At 50.5% G+C, this 21828-nt stretch overlaps 1 protein-coding gene across 4 annotated transcripts in view; it reads left to right on the top strand.

The window, feature by feature from the left end:
- The first annotated feature begins 5877 nt into the window (after nucleotides 1–5877).
- MYT1 (myelin transcription factor 1) overlaps nucleotides 5878–21828 on the top strand; it is a 64113-nt gene continuing 48162 nt past the window's right edge. For 2 of the 4 annotated variants that reach the window (XM_033074924.2, XM_033074923.2), the window contains exon 1: nucleotides 5878–5967. In XM_033074924.2, the coding sequence (XP_032930815.1) occupies nucleotides 5943–5967 (25 nt within the window). In that variant the 5' untranslated portion in view covers nucleotides 5878–5942. Of the gene's footprint in view, nucleotides 5968–9659; nucleotides 9711–9983; nucleotides 10202–10354; nucleotides 10815–21828 lie in introns of those variants that run through there. The other 2 variants (XM_033074925.2, XM_033074926.2) reach the window with 2 other exon arrangements.

Here is a 21828-nt window from a genome sequence, read left to right as displayed (position 1 = left end):
CCTTGCTCAGGTTTGATTTTTTTCCTGTTTGTTTTCCCACCCCTCCCTCTGCTCCCTGACCTGACAAGCGCTCCTTTTAGCAGGGTATTAATTAACATTGCAGTGCTGGGACTGGTAATTATCCCTCCCCTGTGCTTTCTGGGTCTCCCAGCACGGGTTGTGCCGAGGACAGGGTGAAACAGCTCAGCTGGCAAGGCAAGGGGCTCATGGTGTGTGTCTTGGAGCTGTGGCAATTTTCCTGTGCCTGAGAGCAGGAAATGAGACCACGAAGAAGAGGAAAAGGAGAAAATTGTGTCTTTGCAGTCAATGTGGAATAGAAGAACTCAGCCTGCAGCCTTTAATCAGGGCGCTTTCTTCCCCGTGGATCGCAGAGTTTATAATGGAGAAGAAAAATAGGAGTGACTTTAGATTGTCCACCAGGACAGGGAGAACCCAGGAAGGCTGTGAGGATGATCCCAGTGCTGAGCTACTCTCCTGTAACAAGAAGCATGAGAAGAAAAAAAAATCAGAATAAAGCTCTTGAAAGGGAACATAAAGAGAATATTTCAAGGATATGAGTACACCTCTCCCTCTGTGGGTGTTTAAGAGGTGGAACTGCAGCAAGTTTTGTTTCTGGGGGATCACTCATGTTTCCTCACAGGGCTCATGTGAGCAGAGCAGGCATTGGTTCTCTCCCTGGTATTAATTACCTGGTTTACTCATTTAGGACCTTGCATTTCACTGAACATTTAAAATGAAAAACTCAGTGTTTAACTCTGTCCGCTCACACCAGCACAGCAATTCTGCAATACTTTGCTGTATTTTGGTGCCAAAATCCCCCAGTTAGGGCTGATCTCTGAAATGTTCATTATTCCGGTGCTGCCCTGGCCAAAGGGACGTGCCCTGGGAGGTGAGGCCATGCTGAGCCCAGCGAGGAGGCACCATGTGGGATGGCAGAGCCAGAGAGCAGCGAGCTGGGAGCCCGGCTGCCTTCCAAGGCACAGAGCTCTGCCACTGCCAGGAATGCAACAGCTCTCTGACATCAACAGAGGGGAAAAAAAAATAAAAGAAAATACTCCTCTCTGGCCAAAACTGTGAATTTTTCTTCGGCAAAATGACAACACTGTGCTAGTGAAAATTGCATTTCCTTGCAGCAGGGAGGGGAAAGGGAGATAAAAATGAAATAAGCTGTGCTTTCCTCCCCTTTATATCTTCTTTTGTAAACCTATAAGGATTCTTTCTGTCTTTTCCCCCCACCACAGTTTCCTGCAACAGTGAGAAATTTTATTATAATTTATTGGGTACTTATTTTGGAATTTAGGGGTCTCAAGCAAATCAGAGACCCAGCCTGGAGAGCACAGCTAATAGTTGTAGTAAGAGGCAGGATATGCTCTGAGCACCTTTTATTTATTATGAACTAGAGAAACCAGGTGTTGGAGGGAAAATGGATGAAGACACTTTCCCACAACCACCCCCCAAAAATCACTGCCAGGAGTAGAAATGAAATTTATATCTCCCTCCATGTGAAAACCTGCCCAATGGAGGACTTTTTCCCCAATATTAAGGATTAATTTTAGAAATGGAGCTGGGATACTACAGTCCTGCAAGAAACCAACAACCTGCCCTGGCTATTTCTCTGTCCCATGCTCGACTTTGGGACAGATGTCACCTGGGACACTTGAGGCCATGCTCTGACCCAATTCTTTGCACATGCAGCATCTTGGAGGTTGTGGTATCAAACTCTGCAGCTTTTCCTTGTGCTGGTCCAGAGCACAGAAGGTTCTTGACTCGGGCAGGTAAGCCCTGGAGGACATTTATCCCACAGAGATGCCCTGAGCAGGTAAATCCCCTCCCCATCCAAACTGGACACCTTGTGCCTGGGGAATCAGGCAGAGTTCTTTGGACTTCATTAATGGGGGCAGATAAAAACTGTGGCCACCAGGGTGAGAAATCCAACCCTCAAACATATAAACCATTGCAGCAAGGGAACTCATCTCTTACACGATGGAGCCAGCCTGGCTTTTGGCCTTGGGGCTAAGGAAGATGATTCTTGGCACTTCATGTAACTCTCAATGTAACTTTGGTCAAATCACCTTGAAGAGGAGGGAGGAAGATTCAGTGCAGCAGCTCCTGAGGGTGGACAGCCCCAGTTTTCTGTGTGCTTGAAGGAATGGAGCAGGTGGGCACCAAACTGGAGTTACTGAGGGTGCCAGCACGGCTTCATCCTCCTCCTCTTCCTCCTCCGTGGCAGGTCTGGGGCAGCCATGGATAACAGACAGTCTGCATTGGCCACCTCCTTTTTGGCTGCTCTCTCTCCAGCTCAGCAAAGACAATCCAAATGCGATCCAGAATCACCACGTGCCTCAATTTCCCCATCTGTCAAGCAGGGCTAAGCCTTGATTCCAGCACTGGGCTGTCAGCGTTGCACTGCCGTGCAGAACCTGACAGAAAAGGGCTTCCTCAGGGAGGGGGATCAGCACCCTGGAGCTGAGCAGCTCCCCTGGTTGGGCATCCCTCATCCACGGTGGCTCTGCTGATTTTGGGAATGTGCTCATCCTTCCTTCACGCCAGATAAGGAACTGGCTCAGGAAACTGCATCCATCCTGCATCTCGTGTGAAGGCAGATTGTTCACGGGCGGAGGAAATCTCCTGGAGAGTGAACCTTGTCAGCAAAAATGCAAATATTTAGAGACAAAGTGTTCATTACAGCAGAACTTGATTTCAGGGTCAACCCTTTTTGCAGCAAATTGTTAGCCAGCTAAAATGTTTATTGTCACCACACTCTGGCAGTTTTGACAGTACCTATCAAGTTGAGCTTGACAATATCTGCATACGGCTTCTCCAGCTTCCCCTCACGCAGCCATGAAAGGGATTTAAGACAGAATAAAACACTCAACACATAATTGGAGCTATCCCCTCCTTTGTGGAAAAGCTGGGGCTGCCATTGGCCAGAGGAGATATTTAGGCTGTTGGTGAGATGGTGCTGGGGTACATGGAGAAGTATCTGGTGATTTTATTTATTTCAGATGCAAAACTGCACACATGGAACAATAACCCCCTCCCAGTCTGGCAGTGCATCAACAGAAATCAGACTACAAAGGGACGGTATTTCCTTTGGTCTTTTTCTGTGTGAGCCACATGGCTTCCCAGGCCCCTCAGCAGGGAACCACCCAGATATTAGTGGAGTTTCTGTGATTCTTCTCCATTCCCATTTGTGTTCTCTTCTGCTCCCCTTAATGCCTGCACAGGACTAAGGCCAGTGGCCCCTGGGAAGAGGATCACACTGCTGGCAAGCTCAGAGCTCACAGGGATGAGCTCCCATCTCTGCACTGTGCTCCAGGACTGGGGGATGGATGGGACCAGCTCTGCCTCACTGCTGAACTGGGGAAACAGGAGGCAGCAGCAGGAATTTTGGAAATAAAAAAGAACCAGGGTGAGATGCTGATGGAAACACATAGGAGTGGACGAGGCAGCTGCAGCCACAATGCCTCTAATAGAATTTTGGGGCTTGCTCTGCTAGACAAAAGGCAGCAGCTTTGCAGCTCAAGAAGGACGCTTTTTATCCTGCTTTTTGCTCCTCCATGCCTTTACCTTTTCCTCCAGCTAATGCTCAGGGAAGGTGAGCCAGTCTGGAGCCACTGTGAAGGGGTTTTGTTTCCTTGCTTGCTGGAGCTGAATGAAGGCTGTTTCATCTCAACAGGCTGCTCCCAACACCCCTTAATTTGAGATCTCCTGCATGCAGGAAGCAATGGAGTTGAGTGACCTTGCTGAATCCCGGCCGCTGCAGCTGCCAGAGAACAGGGGAGGAAAAGAAAAGAGGGGAGGAGGAAGAGGCACTTTGCTGTCTCCCATTAAAGCCCCAAGAGGCTGAAGATGAGAGAGCGGAAGTTTCAAATTGCCAGGACGTAATTTTGAAAGTCATTTTCCAAGCGCAGAGCTCTCCGCAATGTCACCTCTCATCTTCCAAGGTGGGGATTGAAGGGACAATAAAGCACAGAATATTCTGCAAAGGCAGAGCTGCTAATTCAAAGAGGGAAGAGGTGCCAGTCCCCAGACTGGCTGTGTCACACCCCTCTCTGCTGGAGAGCTGTGCAGGCAGATGTAGCTGCACAAGGGGCCCAGCTCCTGCTCCTTTCCCAAACATTGGTGCAGCATCCAGCTGCAGGATCCAGGCCCTTTTAAGAGTGGGGACCTCCAAAGAAATCTCCCTATTCAACAGTTAGATTTTAAATTTGACTCAAACTCCTGATTTTCAGTCCAATGGCAATATTAATGATTATTGTGATCATTATTTTCTCAGACCTCCCTGAGCCCAGCAGAAGACCATGAGGGATGTGTAGAAGAAAAGGTGCACTTTGATATTCACACCCCCCTGCCCCAAACCAGCAAAGTTGTCCCTCCCTGCTCTCTCTTTCAGCCTTTTTCCTGCAAAGAAATCTGAATTAAGGAATTAGATATATTCAACAAAGAGTTTGGCCCATGGTCATGCCTCAAGGAGTGAATTATCCTCTTTTTCTGCACACTTTGTCAACCTTTATTCAAACTGCATCCTCCACTATGTTGATAAAATAAAAAAATATCCAAATATGCAGACATGTCCTGCTGAGATGAATTGCTTTCAATTCTCCTTTGGTTAGCATCAACTTTCTCCCATCTTCATTATTACTGGTGCTAACTCTCCCTCCAAGCTCAGGTTTTCCTCCTTTCCCAAATTACTGGAGCTGGGACTGGGCCAGTTTTACTCCCTTTTTGTAAATGCCCTTATTTGCCATTCCAGGTGAAGGTGCTGAGTTTTTACACTGACAATCAATTTTTGCCAGGAAATCCCTTCTCTCTCTCATTTTCAGAAATGACACTTTTCCTCTCTTCAGGCTGGGGCTGACCCGTGGAAGAGCTGGGTCCACAACTTAGAGACAGCACTTTGCCCTCTAAGCCAATGGGATATCGAAGTTCAGTGCTAACCTTGGTTAGTTTTATTATTATTATTATTATTATTATTATTATTATTATTATTATTATTATTATTATTTCCTGGTAACTATTTCTCTGCTTTTCCATCTGGGAGGCCAATGAGAGCATTGCTTGCTGGCCTGTATCCAGTTTTCTCCAGCTGGGATCAGTTCAGTCCAATGTTGCCATCTGTCCTTTGAGGCAGGGGGACATCCTCTTCCATTTTGGATCTCTCCCAGAACCAATTCTCCCTTTCCCTTCCCCAGTACACCCTAGACTTGACCAAAGCATCCAACAGGCTGTATGTGACCATCATTAGACTCGTGCATTTCCAAATTGATTTGGGCATGTGGGAGGCCAGTGACTGGACTGTTGGCTGTCCAGAGCCCTGCCAGCCCGTGGGCTGCCCTCAGAGCAGTGGCCTCTGTCCCTGCCCACAGGGTCAGCTGGGACTCGGGTGTGCACAGGTTGTCCAGAGCATCTGTGGCTGTCCCATCCCTGGAAGTGTCCAAGGTCAGGTAGGACACGGCTTGGATCACCCTGGGATAGTGGGAGGTGTCCTTGCCTGTGGCAGGGGGTTGGAATGAGTTTATCTGTAAAAACCAAACCATTCCACGACTGGGTTCTCTGGGGATGCTTCGCCTGGGGTTGTGTGCCTGCCCCACCACCCCCTGCTCCGCGATGTGCCCGTGGTCACTTCTGTCCCCTAATTCCCGGCAGGAGGGATGCGCGGAGCCCCCGCCCGCTGGGGAGGACGGGTCCCGCTCCCCTGCTCCCCCCGGCAGCCCGGAGGGGGGGCCGGGAGGGGGGTGCGCATCCCCGGGGCGGGGGGGACCCGATTGGCCGCCGAGTGCGCTGCGAGGATTTTGCGGCGCGGCCCCATTGGCCACCGCCTCCCATAAGTTTTTGCTCCGGACGGGAACTTTTCCCAGGGATGATGGAGTAACCCCGGGCGGCTCCGCGCCCGCTCCCCCCGCCACCCCGGGCCAGGCAGCCACCGCCACCCGGCAAGGATGAAGCTCTGCGGGACTTTCCTCGGTTCGTAGCCGTGTGCCGGCGGATGCGGGGGGTGCGGTGGGAGCGGAGGGAGGATATTCCTTAACGTGTCCCTCGTTTCTCCTCTGAAACACTTGAGTTTCTCAATCCTGCCTAAGTCACGCCTTGGCAAAGGAGCTCGGTGGCCGAGGGCGGGGGAATACGGATCCGCAAACTATCCCTCCTTGTGCTATAGTATTTCTCCCAGTTAGGCGGAAGAAAGGGGTTCCCGAGAATATTTCGGGGCGCAGGTCTCCCGTGTCACCCCCGCCCCTCCTCGCTGCGCTCCGGGCTCAGGTGCGGGGGGTGCGCGGCCCCCGGTGCTGCTGCTCCGAGGCACCGGCGGGGCTTTGTCCCCGCTGCCGCGGGTCTCACCTAATCACAAAGGACGAGGAGCGGAGGGGAGGGGGAAGAGAAGAAAATCCTGTTTTCTGCAGCTTCTGGTGGCAGTTCTGCTGGGCAAGGGGGTGGTGGTCATTGGTTTGGTTTGGCTTTATGGGCTCTTTTTCCACGCCTCTTGCACATTGCTGGATAATAAAGGGGTGAGGGAGATGTTATTAAATAAAAAGTTAGTTCGTGCTCGTTCAGCTGGGTGAGTGTTTCAGAGCCTGCATTAGCCGAGGCACAAAGGAGGAAGTTTTGGGATAATGCGAGGTGCCTTTTGCAAAAGATGGTGATTGCTCCAATTGTTGTTCTTGAGGGAGAAAAGAACTCTAGATTTGGCTTAGACAAAGGCATTGACTCTTCGGGAAGGACCCGCCCAAATCGGAGCGAAGGGGCGCGCTGGAGAGTGAGCAAAGGGTTATTAAAAGTTTTTTTGTGCCTGTGCATGTTGTTCCATCTGCCAGGGGCCTGTAGTGGGCAGGTTTCTTCGCAACCCTTCAGCTGTTCCATATACAATATTAATGCTGGCCATTTCTATTCGGCATACAACAGCACTAATTGTAGTCTGAGGCATTAAGGCAGCCAGCCCATCTGCATAGAAGCTTTCAGAAAGAAACAAGGAAAAAAAAAATCTTTCACCCCCAGCTGGTAACCGGAGAAGTTGGTGCCAATTACGAATGCGTAAAGTTTGAGATCTAATTTTCTTTGAAACAGACTCAAAGAAGGCAGTGGAACACAGTGCGGTGGGTTTGTGGCTGTGTTTACACAAGCAAATGGAGTTTTATTTTAAATAATTTCAAACTTGAAGAGCTTGAACTGAAAACACGAGGGGAAAAAAATGGCATGGCAAGCAGGGGAGGGGCGTGAAGGGAATCTGCTTTTAAAAATCCTCTCTGGGTTCAGCTCTGCAGCCGCCCTGCAGGCAAGGACTCTCGGACCCCCCGTCTTAAACCCCCTGAAGATGAAAATACGTGAACATTTATTTTAGACTTCTCAGCTGCACGGCTCCCTTTAGGGAAGCGACGGCTCTTTGAGACCTGGAAACGCACGATAATTATCTCTCGCTGAAACAGCTGTGGAGTGACTCTTGAGAGGTTTAGGGCGTGTGTGTGGGAAAAACACTATTTTAAAAAAGCTGAAAAACACTTTGAAAGGTCGGAGCGGCTGAGGAGGGGCAGGCGGAGCTGTCCGTGGTGCTGACCCGCCGCCGCCTGCAGCCCACGCGTGGCCTCGCGTTCCCCCGCGGGCTCCTCCAGCCTGGGCCGTGGGGCTTTTGATCCGAGACGGAAATTTTCTAGGGGTAGGAAAGAATTTGGAGGCTGCGAGATGGGAATTCCTGCTGCTGCTGAAGTTTGGTAGCAGTGAGAAACTCCGGGGAGAGCGCCGCTTCTTTGAAACATTTTGGGAGGGGAGCAGAGGGAAGCCTGGCGAGTTTGGGAACAAAGAAAAGCCAAGCACCCTCTGGCAGCCCAGAGCTCAGCCGGATGGTATCAGAGCTGTCAGCTGCCTTAGGGCTCGTAGGTGCGTCGCGTGTTAATAAATGCAACAGCAGCAGTAATAAAATCCCTCTCTTAACGCTCGGAGAGGCACATGTGTGTGCTCATATCCATGCAGGCTGCGTGTGCTCCAATTTATGGGGGAGCACACGCAAGTAAACACACTTCCCTGCTGCCTCCCAGCCGAATCTATTGTGCTTTTGTTTCTCAAGTTTTAGCATTAGGGCTCTAAATGAAACAGCGGTGGAGAGGAGCAGGCAGCATTGTGAGCGGAGGGGAGCCGAGTCCACCCAGCCCTCCCTTTGATTCTATCGCGGGTGCAGAACAATGGAGATGCAGTGTAGCACCAGGCCTGCTGCCTGCAGATAAGAGTTTAATAGAATTTCTGAATGCCAAAGGTTTAGGATGTAAAATATCCCTGTCTTCGTGGTGTGTCCAAAGGAGATAGAAAACAGCTTTTCAGGAGTACTCTCTGCTGAATATCTCCTTTATGTTAATGGTTTAGGAGCACACCAGGCTGGCAAGCCATGGAAATGGGCATCCTAACAACCTCCAAAGCGGCCTCAACAGTTTAAAATTAGTATTTCTGCCACCCTCTCATCAATAAAATTTCCGAGACGGGAAATCGAATCCCTCCTTCCTGCCATGTGCCCCGTAATGGTCTGTGAGTGACATGGAGCTGCCGGAGCACCCACCCAAGCCCAATTTGCCAGGTTTTGGGAAGTGTGAGAGGCTTGTCCCACTCCTGCCTGCACCTAACCCTGCAGGGTGGGGGTGAGCTGGAGAGGAGCCTGGGGCCCCGCAGTTCTGGAGCTGGAGTTTCCCATAGGAGAGTGCATCCTCAGCAGGATTCAGCTTTCCCTGCCAGGCTCTGCCTCAGCTCTCCGAGGACTCCTGGGGTTTCTGTCCATTTGTGAGCTCCCGCATCTTTTTGGAAATCTTCATTAAGATGACAGGGAAGTCTTAATTGTCTCGGTGGTGCTGGGGATGGCACGAGGGTGCAGGGAAAAGCGCTGGGTAGAAAAGTGTCGCTCCCCCCTCTCCTCTGCTCTCCCCAGCCCGTGGGGCTGCAGCCTGGCTGTGTTTTCCCTCGCTGTTTCCGAAAAGTTGCAATGCAAGTGCTAATGCTCCCGTCTGGCAGCGGGCAGCGAGGGGATGTGTTAATGCCCTTCCTGCCGGGCTCTCTCCCCAGAGCCTCCCTCCCTCCAGCTCGGCCAGGGCTTTCTCCTCCCGGGGTGGTCGGATCTCCCCGAAACAAGCGTTTGCAAGGAAAGATGATGTTAACTCCTGGAAAGTATGATTCTTTCTGGGAAGAAAAATGCATAACGCAAGAATGTACACTTTTATCAACCACCCCCTAAAGCGTTTTCTTTTAGGACTTTTCCTTATATTGTTCTACCCATCCCAACATCCATAATGTAAAATGTAAACCACCTTCCCCGATACATTGTGGGTTTTTTGTTTGTTTGTTTGTTTTTGTGGGTTTTTTTTTCTCTCTCTTTTAGGGGAGGAAAAAAAATTAAAATATTTATACACCTTTTAACCACCGCCTTTTGAATATGTATATCAGCTAATATGCAATACTTCCAGGTTCATAGAGGCGATAAATTTCCCAGTCTGTTCTTTATGGTGATAGGTCATCTTCCTAACCACCAATAAATATTGTAAAGTACTTTCGCTGGAGCTGTGCTAACCCAGGGCATCTGTCACTCGCTGCTTGCTGCTATTAGGAATTATTGGGCCGTACCACGCGCCGGGATGCGCGGGGGGGACACGGAACGGCGCTCGCCGCGCTCGCCGTCCTTTTGTGTTGCTGCTGTCAGAGGAGCCCCGAGCCTCGTGCATATTAATTATGAATCAGCTCGGGTAAAATCATTCACCTTCTGCTGGGTCTTGGGGAGGGGGGAGCGCCGGCAGAGAGGGGCCGGCGGGGCTGGAGAGCCCCAACTCTCGGTGCACTCAAGGCAGCCGCTCCATCTCTCTCGCTCGCTCTCTTTGATGCTATACTGTAAATTTATTTCACCTCAGAGAGTAAACAGATATATTGCAACCCCAAGGGTTCATGGGTAGTGTATTTACAAAGGGAAGGCGCAGCAAGCCCCCTCTGTGCCATTTCCATTAATGAGAGCGGTCATTAAGTAAATGAGACATTGCCTTTAGCAGGCTTAAGAGTTCACACACTAAGGAGTATCAGATATTTAATTGAAACCAACAACCCGTCTTACACGCGTGTTACTGGTGTAGGGAAGTGGGCTGCCCTCCAAGAACTCTCCCCCCACAACCTCCCCCATGCAAATTTCATGATTGGTTTCCGTGATGTCATTTTGTAAAGGGGCAGACAATAGCTGTGGGGAAAGGTAAGTCAATATTATGTTCTTTCGCTGACAAAGGCACATAATGCTGGCTTTTTTTTCTTTTTTTTTTTTTATTTTTTTTTCCACTTCTTTTTTTTTTTTTTTTTTTTTTTTTTTTCCTCCTTCCCTCCCCTCCCCTCCCTTGGATTGAGACAGAGGGGAAAGGCTTTCGGAGCACACAGTTGATGTAAACAGACGCAGGCGTTTCGCCTTTACAGCACGAAGGCTGGGTTGTTGTTTTGAAAATTGCACTGGAGAACCGAGGGGATTTTTATGATGATCATCATGCTCCTAGGTCCATCTTTGCTCTCTCGCTCTCTCGCCGGCTGCGAGACGCTAGTGGACATGTTATGCTTCTGACTGAAAAGAGGTTGGATAAGATGAGAAAGGAGGAGATTTATTAAAAACAAAAAAACAAACAAACAAACAAAAAGCACAACGTCGCATTCAACCGGGAAACTTTCTGAATATCTCTGGAAGAGGATGCTTGCCGGGTTTGTGAACCGCGAGATCGGTGGATGTTTATCCGGAGGGAGGTGTTAGCAGAAGACGCTCCCGGGCGCCGGGAGGAGTTTGCGCCGGCGGCGGCGGCCCCGCGGCCGCGGAGCTCTCGGAGGTGCTGACGGGCGGGACCGGGCTCCGCGCTCCCCTCACCCCAGGCCCCTTCCTGCCAAAACTCCAGCCCAAGTCCGCAGCTCCGCACTCCTGGGGCGCTGGGAGCTCCGCGGGCCCCTCGGCCGGGGACGCGGGTGCGGAGGGCTGGCGGCTGCTCCCTCCTGCCACTGCCAGACTTTTCTTTTTTCTCCTTTTTTTTCCCTTTCCCTCCCTCTTCTTTCCGATTATTGCCTACTTTAGAGTTCTCTATTTATAGCAGCGAGGCACAAGGGAAGTGTGCCATGTTGGTGGATTTCTCTCTATGTGTTGACCACGACAGAAATCTGCGTGCTCTTATTTTTAGCTTGCTCGGAAGAGGCTTTGCTTGGCTAATCTCTTTATCAATTTTAGCAAAGTTTGTTGTGGTGGTTGTTCCGTGGGTTATTTGGAGAGGGAGTGAGGGGCAGGGGACTGGATCCTGAGGATGTGCTTGCGCTGCCATCGACCCCGGCCGGTTGGGCTGAGTTTGGGGTGCAGTTTGCCGGCGGGTACGACCGACCCTCCTCGGCCCCAAAGGGGGCTCGGCACCCTCGGAGCTCTCCCACACAAAGGGGCAGCTCCTGGGGATCAGCGCTCTCGGGACAGGAGGTTTGGGGCATGCCAGGCTCCCGGAGCTGGGCAGGGGAAGGGGGCAGGCTGCCCACTGCCCCCCTCGGTCCGGCAGTGCGAGGGAGCCGCTCTCCTCCCGCTATTATTGAACCCCCTCGCTTCCAGCAGCCGCTGAGAACAAGTGCGAAAAGCCCCGGCTAAACCCTCGCCATCGCCCTGCCGCTACTTTTAGTTATTCTTTTTTTTTTTTCTTTCTTTCCCTTTCCCTCTCTCTCGTTGGCTCATCTGCTGTTATTATCAGCCTTTTCCATATGGCCACTTTAATTAATGGCAGACAAAAGGGAGTTTGGGAGTGGGGGGAGGAGGAATCTAGGAATTAGAGTTTATAGTTGGTTTGTCTCTCTCTGATGCTGTCATAGAAACCAGAAGCAAAGATGCCGCCTTTCCACTTCTTTGTATGATCCTGTTTATTGTTCCCGAGCGGCGCAGATTGGAGCAGGCGCGTGTTGCAAAGCACAAACCAGCGCCGGCTGCTACCGCCGGGAAACCCGGGCACAACTTGTCCCCTTCGGCTCTTTCAAACCTGCCTGCCCTCCCCCCTTCTCTCCCCTCCTTCACCTGCCTTCGGAAGAACAAGGAGAACTTGGTTTTCCTTTTTTCTTCCTCTGTCTTTCTTTTTTTCCCTTGGTTTAATTTTTGTTTTTCTTTTTTTTTGTTATTTTTCTTTATTTTCTGTTTTTTTTTTTCTTTCCTCCAAGTGATGTTGTGTGTCTGTGAGATCCCCGCCGCACAAAGAGTAGGAGAGCTCTGCGAAGTTGGGGTTTTCTCTTCCCAGAGAGCAGACGGGAGCTGTCCCTTGTGTCCGCTGGAGCTGGGTCCGGAGCGCGGCTCCGGCTCTGTCCCGGGTGCTGGTACCGAGCAGTCCCGGCTCCCCCGGGCTGGGTGGCCGCGGTCGGGGTTGGTGATTTCCCGGGGGTCCCGTCCAGGAGGGGTCTGGGCTGGCAGCGCCGCTTGTGCCCTGCTCGGTGCCAGGAGAGGAGCGGGATCCCCTTCCCCGCATCGGCGCTGTCCCGTGGCGGCTCTGGGGGAGCGAGGGGGCAGCGGGGACACCTCGTGCTGTCCCAAACACACAGATTGGGCCCCCTCTCTCCTCCCGGGGGTCCTGGGGCTCGGCCCGGCTGGACGGGGTCCCGCTGGGAATGGTGCGTAAGGTCACTGCCAAGGGTGGCGTTGGTGACTTTGGGACCGGGGTGCTCGCTCTCCTTTCGGCAAATCCTGGGCTGGACGTGGGCGAGGACCCCCTATCCTGGAGACCCCAAACCTCCCTCACTCTCCCCTCACCTCACCACCTCCACTCCCTGTCTGTCTGAGCTGCTCGGGCCCTTTACCCCCAGAATCATCCTCGTCCCCAAGGCAGGGGGAACACGAAGCAGGGGACAGCAGCCCCTGCCACCCCTGCATTTCCCGGTTCTTGCTTTGGAGAGCCAGACCACACCCGTGAGTGGCCCGGGCTGGGCTGGGAGAGAAGGGGGCACAGGTGCCTTCTGTCCGGGGAATGCCCAGCGGGGCCGGGACTGTCCCCAGCACCCCGGAGTCACAAATGGGGGCTGCGGGTGGCCAGGGGCAGGCCAAGTCTCGGTTCTGCGCCTCCCCCGCCCCGTCTCGCAGAGCCCCGGGAGCCGGAGCAGTTCCCGGCAGTCAGATGATGATGATGATGATGATGATGATGAGGGCAGGGCTGACTTCGCAAGACGCAGCTCGGCGTCAGAGCAGCTGCCATTTTAGCATTCGGTACTAAACCCCCCCTCCACCCCCCGGCAGGCTCGGCTTTGGGGTGCTGCCTCCAAACTTGGGTTCTGGATGGGACACGCTGCTCTTCTGGGGCTCTGGGGGGAGCAGTGCACCTTAAATCAACAATACTCTCAGGAGAGGCTGAATGACACAGCCTTAGAGCTCAGCAATAGAAACTCTTCTCCCTTCCTGAAATCCCACCGCAGTTTTGCATCAGGGCAAAGGAGAGGAGGACAGGAGAGGTTACACTCCTGGACCCACAAAATCAGTCTGTAATGTAAAATGGTCTCTCCCCCCTGTCCAGGGAGGATCAGAGCCCTCCTTTTGCAGCCTCGGGGGTTTATTTTGCAGGGGATGCTGCCGCCCCCCTCTCACAGGCTGCGGGGACCGGGACCCTCTGCCCCCCGAGAGCAGAGCGAGGCAGGGGAAGCGGAGGATTTACAGGAAAGGCTGGAGCCAGGGCTGGGCTGGGCTTCCCAGAAGACATGAAATGATGCGTGTGGAGGGGAGGGAGAGGCGGGGAAGCATCGCCTTGCACGGGGAAATCAGATCTGGAACTTTAATGGCAAAGTGGGGTACAGGACCCACTCTTTCCTTTGTTTTGTGAGTTTGTGTGAGTTTGTAAATAGAAGGGCTTATTTTTCCAGCTGTAAACTCTGTGGCTGAGTTGTTAGAGCCCTTTCCTGCATCTCCTGTCCTCACTTCGTAGCTGTCCCTCTTTCTCATCCACGGGAGCTGAGCATGGAGGATCCAGGTTCAGAGTTCCAGAGCTGGGAGCACAGCACTGTGTGTTACTCTTCTGTCCCCAGCAAATCCCCTTTTGGGTTATTTATTGTGCAGAGGCTGTTTGCTCCCTGGCTGTGTGGACAAGGAGGGAGGCTGAGGTGCCCACACTCCAGGTTTATTTGGCTTTACTCTCCTACAGCAAAAGATTAGCAGCCTGGGGTTAAGGACCACACAGCCTCTCAGTTCCCAGGTATTTCTGGAGTTTTGACAGGGTAGAAGTTGCTGTCAAGAAACTCTTTCCACCTTTTTTTCTGCCTCTTCCTTCTTTCTCTTGTGTTTTACTGTTTTCTATGAAGAATAATCCACTTATGTGGCCATGCTGTTCTTCCTGGGTGTGTGGTCAGAGTCCACTGCTGTCTCTGGCACCCTTAAGGTTGGATTGTATGAAACTTCCCATCTTAAAATATTTTTTATCACTTCTGATGCTGTTTACCTTTGAAAAGTAGAAGTCTAATCCATAGCCCAGGCCTTAGAGAGGAGAATCATGGTGTGAACAGAGAAGTGGAGTGATAAGCACAGGCTCTGAAACGTTTCTGGAGTGGAGAAAGGCCCCAAAATACCTTGTTTCTAGAATGAAATGAATTTATGTGAGAGTTTCTTCTCTGGGATCTGGGAGCCAGGTCTTGAGTGATGGCAGAGAGCAGGGCTGGGACATCCCTTCTGCTCCCTTCAGAGATGGGAGCGGAATCTGCCCCCTCCCACTCCCCACAAGTATTTCCACCAAGGAGAAAAGGACTCTGTGGGTTTCTGTTTGGAGTGTCCCCTCTTGGCAGGCTCTGTCAAAGGGGATTTCTGGAAGTGCAGTGTTTGCCCTTGCAGAGCTCAGGAGCTGCTGGGCTGGCTCTGCCCTTTGGGACAGGGCTGACACTCAGAAGGTGAAGAGCACTTTCCAAGCATCTCCTCCCCAAGCAGGGAGCAGCAGCACAGGAGCATCCCTTGGCTTCCCTGAGCTGCTTTCCCACAGTAACTGCCTGGAAGGGGAAGGGAGGTTGTTTCTGCCTTGGGAATAGCTGAAGTTGGGCACTGAGGTGAAGACATCTCGGGGCATGAGCAATTGAACAATTATGTTTAAAGCCTGTAAACATTAAAAGTCACCAGAGTGGAGCAGATCCTCAAAAACTTTAAACACTGTGGATTTTCTAAGGACTTTTTCATAGAAGGCACAAGTTGGAGTTTTAAGGATAATTGCAAATATACATGAATATACCCAAAATGAGTGGTTTTCATTGCTGAGGTTATCCATCCCTGCAGTGCTTGCTGTGGGTTTGCAGGACCTGGTGCAGAGACAGAGAAGATTTCTGGGCTGGAGAGGTCCAGATAAGCATGCTAACCATTTTTTATGAAAAGTTGTTCTCTTGAAACAGGAGTTTGCCCTTTGAGAGGCTGTATTTTGAGTAGCTCTGGGTGCTTTTTAAAACCATGCACCCCACCATGCTACAGCAGCCTTTGGGGGGGCAATGCCTGTAGGAAACTGGTGCAGCAGTGCCCTGGAGGGACCCAGCACTGGGAGCTGTGGCTGGTTTTGGGCAGACCCAAGAGGAAAAAGGCAGATGTGGCTGTGGTTTGTTTGGGGATGAGTGCAGGGAGAGGATGTGGGCTGGGAGTGTGGCTGGGGCTCCATCCCACTGCTCTGCTCCTCTGCTGCTCCATCAGAGCACCCTGGAGCACCCACTGCCACACACACATCCACGCGTGACTCGGATGCCAGGCGTGTTTTGTAGCAGCAAGGAAATGAATTAGCTGGGAAAGTTTGCTCAGGGAAGGTTGGTGTGGTGTGAAAGGATGTCAGGAAAAGGAAAAAAGGAATTTCCAGGCATAGTTTGGTTGAGGAAAAGATGGCTGGGATCACCTTGTTCTGCCAGCTGGGCTGTTCCCAGCAAATGTCTTAGTGCAGAATGCTCAAGTGCCACACTCTGCAATCCTCTGATTTTCAGTTTGGTTTGGTTTAGGGAAAAAAAATAATTTTCACCTAAATTAAAATACTTTTGATCTTTGTCTTTCATTGAACTTTTTGCTTCAGAGAGAATAGATTAATAAACACTTTCAAATGGAAAAACATAGTTTGGAAAGGTTCCCCTTTCATCTTTAACACAGAGCTTTAATGCTAACCTGACTATGAGTTGGCTGTTCCCCCATTCCTTTTCCCTCCCCCTTTTTTTTTTAATCTTAACAACAATAACTTTGCTTTTATTGTGATCATGCTGGCCTTTACTGGTCACTTTTATTCTTTCCTTTTTTATTTTGAAGTCAGCACGTTAAAAAAAAAAATCGCAATGTTATTTTAATCAGACCAAATGAAAGAGCAAATCAGAGCGAGAATTTTAATCTGCCCCAAGCAAAACTGCCTTGTACATCTGTCATGTTGGGATTAGTGGAACTCTTTAAAGAAGCTGCAGACTTTTTAAACAAAGTATTAAACATTTGTGACCTGATTTCCATTCTTACAATATTCTCATTAATAAGAGTGCAGGCTGAAAAGACATCTGTTAGGTCCTGTTTGTTTTAAGAATATTAAAGGCTAATAAGAATATTGGAGGGTGGGGGTGTGGGGGGGAAGTCGAAGTTTAATATTTAGAGCCAAATCTCAGAGCTACAGTTTTCCAAAGTGATTTTGGGTCTAACTTGGTGCAGGATAGAGGGAAATACAAATCTTGGATGAGGAGTTGGATGCTCTGTGTTGTTGTTCATGGTCAGTTTAGGTTGTTGCTTCTTGTGAGTGGCTTCCCTTCGGGCTGGGGGCTTTGCCTGGGGCTCCATCCCTGTTTAGGGAGACAGAAGGGGAAACTCTGCCTTCCCAAGATAAAATTTAGGCTGAAATGGTGCAGAAGCAGAGATACAGTCTTAAATTTTACACAAACACAGCGAGCATGCATGTGTCACATGCACTCATCCTGGGCTGCTTGGGACCAGCCAGGAAGCAGAGTAGAGAGGGGGTGAAAATGTCCTTCCTCCACGGGCTTGCTGCTTGTTTTTTGCCTGATGGGAAGGCAGTTAAAGTAAATGGCCCAGCTTGGACCCCTAAGGAAAAAATAAAGCCAGGCATGTGTTGGGTAAAGTAGTTGCTGAAGGAAGCCTTCAGTATTAACGTGCATGTACGGTTTAAGAGAAGGTTGCTGTCGACTGCAATCTTTGCATCTTGTTTATGCTTGCTGGGTAAAATATTAACTAAAGCATCTGAACATAAAGTTCTGGTGTGAAAGAATATCAGCAGGGGAGAGCCATATGGTGCCAGGCTGCTAACAAAATACCAAACGCTGGAGATTCCTTTTTGCAGAAGCCTGAAAACTCTCGTTCCCATCCATAATACATGAGTTCACGCCTTTGATTACTCCAAACATTAGTCCAAGTGGTGCAGGAGTCTCTTTAGAGCTTACACAACTTAGGGCACGCCGTGCTCTTCCCCCCTCTTCCTTTACATAAAAGAAATCGATGTCGAGCTGTTAAGATACAAATATCCAATATGCTGTAAGACAATATGTTTCCAAAAGTGCTGCGTAAGCTGCCTTCCCTCTAATTAAATATAAACTGCAGTGGGGGCTCGGCTTTTTCGTTCCTCTGCTTGAAATTGTTTGGCAAGCGTGTGGCTCTCCCTAGGACAGCATCTGCAGGCGAGGTTGGTGCCAGTTTTGGGGAAGCCTCCTGCTCCTTGTGGGTGCAATCAGAGCCTCTCTGATCAATGCCGAGGGCTGTAATCGTCTCTCTGAGCAGCAGCTCCCAGCATGTTTATCTGAGCCCTCTCTGCAAGTCTGGGGTCGGGTGTATTGAGCAGCAAAGGATTCAAACCCAGCATTAGGAGGATCCCCTGGTGAATGTTATTACAAGGTACAAGAGATGGCTCAGGGGAGCTTTCATGCACACAGTATTTAAAAAGCAAGTTACTGCTGGCAAAATCTATAGGTGACAGTCTGAGGACTTTTGAAATTCTTCTCTCTTTTTTTAAACAATCCCTTGAAACCAACAATTTGGCATTGAACAACTTGTGCTTGTCACTGGGCTCCCTGAGTGTGGCTGGTTAAGGTTCCTGGTGAGCACCCCATTGCCTGAACACCTACAGAGTGCAGAGAAACCTCCCCAGCAGCTGCCTTTGGTTAACCCACACCTCAGAGCTGGAGCCCTTCCCAGATCCTGCTGTTCCTCCAGGTCTGAGGGGTGGCTCTCTGGCAGCCATGGGTTTGGTACCAAAGCTTGCATTTGAATTGCCTGTTTCAGCTCTTGGACATCCAAACCCTCTGGAAGCACATCAGGTTTAGCACCTAAATACAGAATTACGCTTTCCTTTAAGCACTGTCTCTCCCCATTGTGGCTGTGTGGGCAATGCAAGGTGATGGGATGGGAATTAAGTCAATGCCAAAATGCTGCTGGCTGAATGTCTGGCAAAAGTTTTACAGCAGGGAAGGGTCAAATCTGCAATACTGTGTCCCAAAGAAAGGCTGCTCTGGTGAGCTGCTGGGATAAGTGAAGGTGTCAGGTGGGCTTTGGGAGAAGTTGCCTGATTTCAGCCTAAAACTGCCTTCAAGTGGGGCTCGAAGCTCAGCTGAGTCTTTCTGAGGGACATGTGCCCAGTCCTTGCTCTGCACAAAGCACAAGTGTCTGTGTGGGAGTGAGAGGAAAATAAATGAATTCACTTCCATGGCAAAGGGAAAAAAATATTTATTTGTAGTAAATCAAGATCTTTAGGTGGGTGAGATTCAGGGTGAAGTTCTGTTGGGTGAACTTGGCCTGACTTGAGTGGCTCTGCAGAGAGGAAAGGGTTCATCCCTCTAAAAACTGAGGAGCACATCTGGAGCTCCAGCTTCTCCTGCTTTTGTGTATGTTTCTCTTCAATAATTCTGAAGCTTTGCATCTAGTGAGCTTCTGGCAAGTGGAGTTAAAGGTTTGTTTGTTGCCCTCAATATTTTGATGTAATTAGTCAGCGAGCAACTCGCTGCTTTTGCCCAGAGAAACGCGCTCTCCAAGAACACAAGTGACAGGAGAGGATTAATAGCCTTCTGGAGAGAGCTGCTCCATTTTTTATTTAATAAAAAAGGGGGAAAAAAAGTAAAAAACAGTGCCTGGGAGCAATGTTGTTGCTTTAAAAAAAATGACATTTGAAATAGTTAACTCTGCCCGCGGTGTCTCAGCAGAGCACAGAGTTGTCAGCTCCTGTCCCACATTCCCTAGAAACTTTCAACTCCCTCTCATCGTGGAGCAGCTTTCCTGGCTCCCAGGGAGGCTGGTGGCTCTGGCAGGTTGGCTCCTCCTGCACTCACCCGAGCAAGGACACCCTGCCAGAAAGGGGAGGACTGGGACAAAATTATTTGGAGAGAGGAGAAACTTCCAGCTTGCAGGATAGGAGCTGGTGCTTGGTTGTGGAGCCTGGCGGGGCTGAACCAGGATTTGGGTGCAGTCTTGGACATGGGACAATTTTCAGGATTTGTGGAGCCTGGGGTGGCTGCACTGCTGGGGTCTGTGAGCTTCCCCTGCTCCTGGCTCAGTGTTGGGACAAAACCGATGCAGCACAGAGGGCTCAGCCATGAAAGAGGCTGGAAGTGGGGATGAAAGCTGCTCCAAGAGCAATCCCCATGGGCATTCAGCTGCTGCCTCACCCTCCTCCTTGTCCCTGCACTGCATTTCCAAGCAAGGGAAGGCTGCAGGAAGGACAGAAAGGTATCACTCGCCTCTATTTAATTTCAATTACAGAGAGCCTGCAGGAGTGCTCAGAGCTGTGCCAGCAGGGCTATAAACTCAACATATTTGATGATTCTCCTTTTTTTTCAGGCAAATGGTGCACAGCAGCAGCCCCATTCAGCAGCAATAATCCTGGGGGGCTGTGACACTCATGCTGCAGTGGTGACTCCTGTTAATGAGCTGACCCTTCAGAAGGCACTAATTGCCTCATTTGGTGGTGGCCAGCGTGGCACCCCGTGCCTGGCCCAGTCTGGGGGTTCTGGTGAGGGATTGGTTTGGTCTGAGTGTGCCAAGCCCAGGAGGGGGATGCTGGTGGGGGCTGAGAGCCGGCGGGCACTGAGCAGAGCTGCCTGGTACCCTGGGGAGTTGTTGCTGCACGATGATCTCGCCTCCTTTTATGCCTTATTGCTTCTGTCTGCCTGACTCCATATGACACACGCTTACGTGTCAACTTTTCACTTCTTATATGGCAGCAGAGAGAAAAGGCTTAATATCATAAAGACAAGCTGGCAGCTGGGAAGGAGCCCATTTAGTCATCTAACTTTGCGTCAGAGGCACTGCCAGCCCCTTCCCTGGCTCTGCCAGGCAGCTTCTCCCTCCTCTGCCCGACCTGGTGTCACATGTGGTAGAAATCCCTGTCAGGAAAACACCTCCCTGAGCAAACACTGTTAATGGAGTCCTGCGCTGGGAGGGACGGCAGTTTGTGTTCCACAAACACATCTGTGTGCCCAGCTTGCACCAAATTCAGGCAGAAGCAATGTGGGGTTTTGTTCAAGCCTTTGGGGTTTTGCAGTTTTTTTTACCCAGAACCTACAGGGCTGAGGGTGAAGTGTCACAGCAGGTTCAAAATAACTTGGGCTGTGAGAGTGAGCACTGGGGCATCTCGGAGGTTTGGAGCTCAGAAGAAAGCCAAGAATCATTGACAGCTACATGGCTAAAATGGTAAAGACCAGTTCATATTTCCCCTGTTTCTTCCACTCTCTCCCTACACACTGGAGAAATCTTTATTTGTTGCTCAGAAGCAGGTACTGAACCCTGTGCTGCCTCATCCCAGGAAGGTTTTGTGTGTAGTTGGCTTTTTACATCTGGCTTCCCCTCAGTGCTCAGCCCTGTGCAAGAATCGTGCTTGGGCTCTCTCTTCTCTTCTCCCTTAATTTCCAAACTAGTGATGGAGTGGTTTGGGTGCAATGTGTCAGACATTTGAGCCAGATCAAAATCTCCAACTTGCTTGACATCCATCTGTGCTGGGAAAACTTCCCTGTGCAGGCTTGCAGCAGCTGTGGGGAAGGGGACTTTGGCTTCAGCAGTTGCTGATGCCTTCTTCCACCCCTCAACTTGTTGGGGTGGGCTTGTGTTACCAGTTTGGGGACACTGTCCCCATGCCCACAGCACAGAGGTGCTGTGGCTGCTGTCGTGGTGGAGGTGGAGCTGCTTTCCACCAGAGCTGTCCCAACAGCTGGGAGAGAGCGGTGAATTAGAGGAGCCTTGGAGCTCAAATCCCAGACTCTTGTTTGTTCCTCTGAATCATTGTGGCTCCTTCCTCACAACCCTTTCTTCCACCACCCTTCTCCCTGTCCATCTTCAGGCCCAGAACCCCCATGCTGCCCTGGAGCCCCTTTGTAGAGCACAAAGAACACACACAGCATGAAAGTCTTCCCAGACCTCCTCGAGTGGGGAAGGACATCCTTGCCCAACACCAGCACTGCCAGTGGACACTCTTTGTTCCTGCTCTCACCCTGGCTTGCACTGGTTGTTTTCCCACTCCTGAGGGCTCCTGGGCATCAGCAGCACAGGAAGGGTTTTACAAGACTTGTTATCTCACCCTGAGCCATCAGGTGGTTTCCTACAGCAGCATCTGTCTTGGGGCTGCTTCCTTCCCACTGGTCCAAGACATGCTTGTCCAAAAACATCTCCAATAATTTATCTGAATTCTCCTGCTGGTGTTTCGACATGTCGGCTCCACAGAGGCTTTCAATTTAGTAAGAAAAGTAATTATTGCCAGGGTGCAGTTTAGCTGTTGTGTTTTACAGTGCTGGTAAGGTTAAAAGAAATAATAATAATAATACAAGAAAGACTCAGCCAGAGTAACTGCCTGCAACATGCTATTTGCATTTTTAAGGAAATACTTCTTTGAGACAGCTTGGGTGAAAGGTCGGCATTTGCATATAAATGGAAAAGAAAGT

Source organism: Catharus ustulatus, chromosome 17 (assembly GCF_009819885.2).
Source record: "Catharus ustulatus isolate bCatUst1 chromosome 17, bCatUst1.pri.v2, whole genome shotgun sequence".
Lineage (NCBI taxonomy): Eukaryota > Metazoa > Chordata > Aves > Passeriformes > Turdidae > Catharus > Catharus ustulatus.
Note: the sequence above shows the minus strand (reverse complement) of the source record. Positions and strands in the feature narration are given on the sequence as shown.